At 54.3% G+C, this 8,905-nt stretch overlaps 1 protein-coding gene across 2 annotated transcripts in view; it reads left to right on the top strand.

Moving 5' to 3' along the window:
- ZNF609 (zinc finger protein 609) overlaps positions 1 to 8,905 on the top strand; it is a 73,724-nt gene that overhangs the window by 44,659 nt on the left and 20,160 nt on the right. Inside the window, exons 2-3 of one of the 2 annotated variants that reach the window (XM_026068332.1) lie at positions 82 to 96; positions 4,259 to 4,484. In XM_026068332.1, coding sequence (XP_025924117.1) covers positions 82 to 96; positions 4,259 to 4,484 — 241 coding nt within the window. The remainder of the gene's footprint in view (positions 1 to 81; positions 97 to 4,258; positions 4,485 to 8,905) is intronic. The other variant, XM_026068330.1, reaches the window with a different exon arrangement.

The following is an 8,905-nucleotide window of genomic DNA, read 5'->3' as shown; positions in this document are numbered from 1 at the left end:
TTTTTTTTTTTTTGGCATACCTGTTCGCTCCTGTCGTTCGGAAATGCACTTTCTTGTTTGCATTGCTTTGACCGCCGGGAGCAAATCAAAACGCTGGTAAGCACCAATCCTGTTTTTGCCAGTCTGAACCAAGGCGACTCAGGGGTTGGCATCGAAAGTAGTCTGGGGCGTTTTTGCTTTTGGCGCGCCCTCTTCTCTCTTTTTCCTCTTAGCAAATTGCTGTCGCGAGGGTGTGCTGTGCCTTTAATGCCGACTTCACCGAAGGAAGCCACGCTGGCCTGACTGCGGGAGGCTCGCGGGGGTCGCGGAGCCCCCTGCCCAGGACTGGCAGCGCCCTGGGGCTCTCGGGAAGTTGCTTTTTCCCTGTTGAGCGGTGCCACCACCGCTGCTTTTTGGACTTGGCTCCATTATGCTTCTGTCCTGGCTGGTGCTGAAGGCATGTTGCTTGTGATGGGGGGGTGGGGGGGAGAAAGCCGCTGCTCTGAGCTGCAAAAGGGCTTTCGTTAGGGGGGGATTCAGAGGGGCAGGTGCCCCTGGAGAGCTAACGCTAGCGCGGGAAACTTCGTTCCGCCTAACTCGCGCGCGGGGGCTGCATTTGCACTCTCTGCCATTTAATCTTGAGACCTCAGCCAGGAAGGGAAGAGAAAGAAATTGTCTTCTGCAAAGGGGATTTAGGCCCCGAAACGCTAAGTGATTTGCCCGAGGGAGTTTGTTTTGGAGCTGGAAGCCAGCGCCGTGCAACAGAGCCCGAAATCTCCGTTAGCTGCACCCTCGCTTCAGCCTGCCATGGAGCTGGAGGGGGTTGGAAAGCTGCTGCTTAAGGCTACGAAATGGCCCCGCTTCTCCAATGCAAGTGTCTCTGGCACTCACCTTTTGGCCCCGTGAGCCCGGGCCGGGAACGGCCTGGCAGAGCGGCTTGTGGCAGCACCGGCTGACGCTTTGGCGTGAGCCAACGAGCTGCTCCTTCGCACCGCGAACCGACAGGACTCCCTGCTTCTCTCCTTCCCTGCATCCATCCTTATTCGTGCACTGGCTGCCCTGAGCTGATACTGCGACCGGTGGGCTGCTCTCCTAACCTTGCGCTGGGCTCAATAAGGCCGGAGGAGGAGGAGAAGCCGCGGCACTGGGAGATAAGACGCATGCGGTGGGGAGCAAATTCGGGCATTGGTCTGCCTGCCTCTACCTCCGGCAGCTTTGTCACGAGCCTGTCCGGCACCTGCCCTTAGCACCAGGCTACCTGCCACCGAGCGCCGTGCCGGAGGCTTTGTCCTTGTCCCAGCCTCCAGAGAGTCTCTCTGGGCCTTTTTTTTGCTCTCAAGCTGCGGACGAGAGAGCGAGAGAGCGGCCTCTTGCACTGATGGTTGATAAATGAGGCTCTGTTTGCTCCAGCGCGGAGTGAAATATGAAATCCCATAAAGCCTCCTCGCTTATTAGAGAGATCGCAGCGAGCTGCTTATTATGCGCTGTGGCGTAACGCAGATTACAAATGTGACCGAGCGATAATTAGCAGAGCTGGAACTGTAATTAAACGCTCCTGCGCTGCGCTGTGGTTTCTGTTGCAAAGTGGAAGGAAGCCGAACGGTTTCAAAACCCCACAGGTGCCCTTGCTTTCCTCTGCACGCAAACAAGCAGCCAGCCGCCGCCGCTCCCTGGCCCTGGCTGCTCGGGAGGCGAGCACCCCCCGGCACAACCCAGCCTCGCTCCTGGGCTTGCTGCTGGGGACCAAAGCCAGCCAGCTGTGCCTGGTTCCTCTCCAGATGTTTCACTGGGGCAGGGGGGGACTTGCCCTGATTTGTAACTGGGTTGTCTTGGAGGGGCAGCCTTCTCGGCCAGGGCTGGATGGGAAAGCGTGATCTTCAGGAGTAGCTTGCTTTCCTGAGCTTCCCCGAAGGAGCCTGGAGCTTCCTTAGAGCATCTTTCCCTGGATTCCCCAGGACACGTGGGATGGGGCCACTGTGCTTGGGACATTTTGCCTCCATCCCCCCCATTGTGCCAGAAACCTTTGCAAATGCCGGAGGACTGCCTGGCTTCTGGATTGGGGCACCAGGCATGGGGCGGTCTCTGGATCGGAGCTCTTTCTCGGGGATGAGAGCCAAGGACGGTCTTCTGAGCGAGCCGATCTTGCTGGTGGGAAGTCAGGCTTTGGTGCGTGGGGGGAAAAAGCTGCAGAATGAGACGGCAGGCAAAAGCACGAGCTGTGCTGCTGATAGAGGGAAGCTTGCAGTCCAGCCACTGCTCCGTGAAACCTCTAGGCTGTCTTTAATGCTTATTGGACTGGATGCGCTCTGATGAGCTGTCCAGACGGAGGACATACGCAGGAGGACAGGGAGCTGGCTGCAGGCACGTGGGCAGAAGGCGCTTCGTATTCTCCTGCGTTAACACGGCTGCGACAGCAAATCCACCTGCCCTGGCCAAGCCAGAAGACCTCTGGGTTCTCCAAGGGGATTTGCAATGCGTTTCCCCTGCCAGCAGACGAACTCGTGTTTCATGTGCAGCTTCCCCTGTGGGAGTAGGTAGTATCCACTGTGCGAATGCCACCTCCCGCTCCTCCACACGGTTGCTGCAGCGTAGGGATTTGCCTCTCTCGTACCATCTCGGCCTGTGGGTGACTTGTATCGCTGAAGGTTTGGAGAGGCTTTGCAGGCGCTAATTGCTCAGGGAATTGCGAACACCTTCACTCGGGGAGATGGGATCCTCTGGCCCCACAGCGTGGTTGCACGTGGGAGTGTGTGCGCACGTTGTGGCATGGGGCGGGCAAGGTTTAACGCGCAAGTTTCCACTCCTGGAAATTGTCTTGTAAAGAGGGCAGGCTTAACAGATATATGTATGTGAGCGAGAGAGCAAGCAGATAATTTTGGCAGCCGTTCAGGACCAGGATGCCACCTCGGGGTGGGAGGCCGACCATTTTGTCGGTGTCAGCAATGTCAGCCCGCAAGAGCCAGCGATGAGGTTAGAAACGGTCATGGGCTGGTGTCAGCGTTCCCGCTCGGTGACCAGCTTGGAGGTCTCTGCTTCCTGCCTCTTGGCGCCGGCTGTAGCAGGCTTGGCCTCTCTGGGGTTATCATCAATCAGCTCTCTGTAGAGGCTTACAAAGATATCTCTCGGTGTAGCGCTGGATGCTGTGGAGGGGTCTTCCCCTGACTGAAACTGAAACACAGGTCAGGGCTCGCTGATGACTTGATGAGTTTCCTCAGTCTGCTTCTGTTTTGAGGTTGCTCCGTATCTTATCAAGATCATAAACCTTCCTGTGAGAGAGGAGAGCTAAGCAGAGGATGAGCAGCTAGCCCGAAAACAGCTGCAAATCCCCTTTGGCAAGCCAAGGCAAGGGAACTGATTTACTGCGGGTGGGTTGGCTGATGAACCTTGAAGGACAGGAAGGTTTCCACCCTACACCTTCCCTTGGCCAGCAGCAAAATCAGCCTATCAGCCATCCTTCTCCATACAGTGTTGTATTCTGCTGGTGTGGCAGAGCGGCTGAGGACCTGGCTTGTCAGCGGTAGAGTGACTCAGCCTTGCACCGTGGTTATGCTTGGCGTGTTGGATTGTTGGCTTTCCAAGCCCAGCTCTGGCAGTGCGATGTGGTTTCTGTGTGCAAGGAGGGCAAGATGGCTGGCTCTCCTTTGGCCTGCAACTCTTCTCCCTCAGCATGAGGCATCTGCTGGATTGCTCTCTGAAGCTGATACTTTGCCCTCGCTTGCATAGAAAAGAGGGTTGTAACCTGAATGCATGTGTCTTCAGATGGTCATGGGGTAGATCTGGGAGGAGGACCTTGGTTTTCATTGGCACCAGAGGGAGACCGCTGCTCGTTTGTCCTGTCCTGCCAGTTGAGCAGAAGCCTGTAATTTTTTTCTTTCTAATGAGCCATCAGGTCCAAAGTCATTGACTACATTAACGTCTGAGCAATAGCCAAAAGGCATCCTGACCAGGGATGATTACACCAGCAAAAGTAGTCTGTGAAGGAACTTGGCACAAGCACCTTCAACAGCAGAGCAGATACCTCCTGTGGAAGGACGTTGGGTGTGATCTACATAACTACAAAGTGCTGGCTTTTCAGTGGGTATGGGCACGCCAGGGTGGAAAAGGCCTGCTAGATCTTTGTCCTCTGATAATGCGTGGGACTTGAACCACCTCCTAGCAAGCAGGCCAAAGGCAATTCTGGCATAGGACTTGGGGTTCTCCAGAAATGTAGATGCCTGTTGATACTTGCTCTCCTCTGTGTATTCCTGACACTGACTGGCATGTTTCTCCTTCTCCACAGATGGAGTCTCCGGTCTCGACGCCTGCAGTGTTGCCTTTGCACCTCCTCGTCCCTGTTGTCAACAACGACATCTCGTCGCCTTGTGAGCAGATCATGGTACGCACCCGTTCTGTGGGAGTGAATACCTGTGATGTGGCACTGGCCACCGAGCCGGAGTGTCTGGGCCCTTGCGAACCTGGGACCAGCGTGAACCTGGAAGGCATCGTCTGGCAAGAGACGGAGGATGGTAAGTGTCATTGGAGAGTTCCTTTGCCCTCCAGCGATTACCTTTTTGAGTTACAATAATCCCCTTCTTCCTCTTCCCCTGCTGTGTTGCTTGCTGGCATATCCCAGGCTTCCTCTCCACCACAATCTGGGTGGTCAGGACAGAGTAGCTGTGTGGGAGCAGCTCTTAAAGTTAGGCTTTTAATTTGTATGGCGAATGAAGTAAGCAGCCAAAACCTGCAACAACCCAGTGCGTTGTGTTATCCTGTTGCCCAGACAGCGGGTGAAAATCTAAACTGCCGTTTCTCTGCCTTTATGTGAGAGCTAACTTGTTACTGGAGGTGCCAGAGAAAAGACCATGCCAACCTGAATGGGAGCTTGACAGAGTTGACTTCATTTCTAGTTGGCAACCTGCAAGTCTGTCACAAAAGCACACAAGCCCTGGGAGGCAGCAGAAATCTCCTGCTGGATAAATAACCCCAGCAGAGCTTTCAAAATAGACTTGACAGGAGATCGGGGCTCTCATCTCTCTTGCCAAGCCAATTGAACCTTTTTCCACTGGAACTCGTCTCATCCGCACAGAGTTTGGTTTGCTTTACCAAGTCCCTTGCTTTGATGGGTTTTAGTTGCTGCTGGGGCTCTGCCAAATGACATTGGGATGAATAGATGGTTCAGTGTACCCTGGTTAGCACAGGAACCCGGTCGTCTCTCCAACCTCTTCAGGAGGTTGGAGATTCAGGCTGGAGGCCTGAGGTGAACTCCTCATATCTGTGTCTGGCTCCAGCTGGAGTCTGGAAGCAGAAATAGAGACCAGAAGCACAAATGTGAGAAAAAGCAGAGGTGGTAGAGGCCAACTGGTGGGATACCTCGGATGGGCCAGTTTGGAGCTCGTCTTGGACATCTGCTTCTGCTCTTCCTTTGCCCTTATGTGTGGGGAATGAAGGTGCTGGCCTTAATCCCTACTGTCTCTGGCAGTGCTCCTCTGGCTGCGCTTCACTGTGACTGTCTTCGTTATCTTTGATGATAATTGAAGCTGAACTTAAACCTGCTTTTACATAAACAGGCCAGTGCTGCTACCATTTAGCCACAGGTTGGTGGTGTAAAACTTCCAGTGTTGCCAGCACAGATTACGCTGAAGCTGTGTGTATGTTTTGTGGCCTCCTGGCTGAAGTTGTTGTTGTGTGTCCACTTCAAATGGACGCAGTCGTCTGTAGGTGTGGAAAACTCCCTTCTTGCTAGCCCCCAGTGCTGTGGGAAGATCAGGATGGGACCCAATTCCTCTTTCCTCTCCCCTCTTGAAAACTGTTTTTGAAAGTGCAGCTGGTGCAGGACTGAGTGGTGCAACGGCCCCGGGTGTGGAGATCAGCACTGAAGTTGTTCCCACTTGGAAAGGTGTCGTGACCTGAGGTATTTGGGAAGGGGGGAGTGCACAGACCGCACTGGGGGAGACTACCTTGAACAACTGGTCCTTGCTAGCTTGAGATGGGCACCTCCAGCTTCCTCGTACACCTCTACCTTCTCTGTTTTACCTTCCGCTCAGTTGCATATATGGAAGGATTCAGCTGAATCAAGACAGCAGGAAACTGTAAATGCTTTTTTTTTCCTGCGGCTCCTGAGGCAGGAGGAAGCCACAATGCTGGAAAATTGTACCCAGGGGATTCTTCTTCTCTGAGCTAGGCTTGCTGGTAGGGACAAGAAAGTGCACAGCAGCGTACAGGGGCCCTGAATGTGGAAGTCGGCATGCGCTGCCGGGCGTCCCCGCTTGTGGCCAGCAGTGTGTGGGACTCGGCTGTGCTCCGAGCTGCCCTTCTTGTTCTGGGCGTGTGGGATCTGCTTGGGGATATCGGGCGGCAGAGTTGCCAGCAGTTTTGGGGATTGCTCAAAGCCCGCAGTCAGTTGTGTGCTGTGTCCACCTGCGTGAAGCAAAGTTAGTGAGCGGCTCCTGCTTCCCGCTGCTGCCCTTTGCTCTGTGCTGGAGGCTGGTTACTGTCAGGGATGTGGGCAATAGGGAGAAGGGAATGGCTTGTGTCATGTTCCTGCCTCATCTGCACTGTTCCCCAAGGAGAAACGTTGTGTAAGATCTGCTTGCTCTAGCTATCAGCCTGTCTCTAGTGTTTCTTGGTCTCTACAAAGGATCTGATCACCTTAAAAATTGTAAAGCACTTGCCCTGAGCCAGGGAAACTGAGGCACGGGCAAGCTGAGTGACTTGTCTGGAGTGGCACCTGGAGTAACTAGTAGTGCAGGGAAGTGTCAGCCCCTCCCAGGTTTTAGGACTGTGCACGAAGCACCAAACCATCTCTCCTTTCCCACGAGCATGTTTGTCTTCAGCCTGGTGTCCAGAAACCCTGGGGCCGTGGAGTTTGAGATGTGAGTATTTGTGCCTCCGGAGCTGGTGTATCACTGTTTTTATTTTAGATCAGTGTCAAGCAGGACACGAGAAATGCGGGCACTAAAGGGCGAGGTTTAAACCTCTTACAGGAAGGGTGGAGAGGTGAAGGCAGGACCCAGCCTCTCCACAGGATGCATGCTTGAATTCAAGAGCACTGTGCAACCTCCAGCTCTCCCACTCCTGAAGATGCGCCTGCGGCTCCGCAAAGCTTTCCGAAAGCCGCCGTTGCATGAAACTCCTGGGAGTCTGATTTCAGTGCTCCTGCTGGAGACCCTGTGGGCAGTGGTGAAGCCGGTGAGAGCTTGGACCTCTTGGTCTCTCTGGGGGAAGTCATGAGAAGAGGTGCGTGGTGGGCAGAGGAGACCGCACAGCAGCGCACAGAGGAACGAACGGGGGATCCCCGATCTTGCAGGAGACTGAGCACAACCGTCCTTTCCCTCTTCCCCCCCAAATCCCTTGACTACTTGAGAGGCATTGAAGTGAGAGCGAGACGGAGCAGAATTCATCCAGTCTTGCGGGGCTTCAGGTTTTCTGAGATGCGCGTCAGCTAGATGGAGGCCTCGGGCAGCAGCTGGGAGTTGTGTGGAAGTGCTAAATGTCTCCCTGTGCCAATGCTGCTCTGCGCTGAGCTGAGCTGCGCTTTCATAGCAGCTCTGGATAGCTTGTAAAATTTTCAAGTCCTGATTGCCGCACGGTGCTCTCTGATCTTTCAAAGGAGGCGGCTGCGGCAGGCCTCCTGCTTCTCGCCAGAATTAGCAAGGAAGCCGCTGCTTTGACTGCACTGCTGATTTCCAAGCCCCTTTCCTCGCAGGCTTCGGTTTCTCCTGTAACGTCAGCGCTTGGTGTTTCTTTTTACCCTCCTTTTTTTTTTCTTTTCTTTTTCCTTTCTTTCCTTCTGGGCCTCGCCAGTCTGTGAAGCTCTGCAGCCCGTCTGCCTGTCCTTCCGCATTATCCCTTTCTTTTGCAGCTATCGTTTCAGACCGTGCCTCGGAGGCATTCTGTGATTCCTGCAGCTTGGCTATTTTTAGTCTGCAGTAATTCAATGAACTTGTGCAAAGATCCTTCTCTGCCTGGCTCTGCTGGCTGCTGCTTGGTTCCCGCTGTCAGGAACGATGGCTTTTACAGCGAGCCCTGCACTCCTGTCATGCAGAATACAAATCCTGCTGTTTCCTTTGGTCGTTTCCAGTCTGCTGCGTATGTCAGCTCCCAAAGTAGAAGCATCTCTCGTACTCAGTTGTATAAGACTAAAAACTTGGGGTGAAACCGTCCCTCTTCCCTGCTCCCCTGACATCTCTCCTGCCTTCCCATCATTGCTGATGGGGCTTACGGGCAAGGCTTGGCTTTGCTAAAGGAGTGTCCAAGACCTGGTTGTGTGAAGTCCAAAGCTAGAGCTTGTGAAATGTATAGGGTGCAACAAGCATCTCTCCTTGCCCCAGAGATTCAGGAGGGATGCAAGGGAGGAGGACCACAGGTCTACATGTAGGGCATGTCTACAAAGCAAAACCAGGAGTGTTTCAGCATGGATGAGTGTGCCTGTGTGACCGGAGTCCAGTCCCGAGATCCCCAAAGGGAGTGCTAAAATGCCATTACTGCTGGTACTCATGCAAACTCTAAGTTAGCCATGGGGCATGCCAGCCTGGGCCAGTCTCTGTTTCTCCATGATTGGGCCAGTCTCTGTTTCTCCTGGGTTGACATCCCCTTTTCTGGTGAGTTGAGCAACACCTCCCATCCTTTCCACCCCACCACACTCAGCGTCTCCCCCGGGCCCTCACGGTGCTGCTGCTGTCCCAGGATGACCTCAGCAGAGCTGCCGTGAGCTTCAGCCTCGCCGGATCGCTTGGAAGGACCCTGGGCTGCAGGAGCAGCACGGCCAGTATCGATCCTTACCTCCCAGGAGCTGGGGGATGGGGCTTTCTGCATGCCGAACTGTCTGAAGCTAAAGTTCATTTCTTAAAATACCAGCCGCTCGGTGGAGTGCAGGAAGCACGTGGTGTCTGCTGGGTGGCTCTGACAGAGCAGAGGATGTCGCAACGCGTGAATTGGTGTTTAAGCT

The sequence above is a fragment of the Apteryx rowi genome, unplaced genomic scaffold (genome assembly GCF_003343035.1).
Source record: "Apteryx rowi isolate R43461 unplaced genomic scaffold, aptRow1 scaffold_27, whole genome shotgun sequence".
NCBI lineage: Eukaryota > Metazoa > Chordata > Aves > Apterygiformes > Apterygidae > Apteryx > Apteryx rowi.
This window is presented reverse-complemented; position numbering and strand designations above follow the sequence as displayed.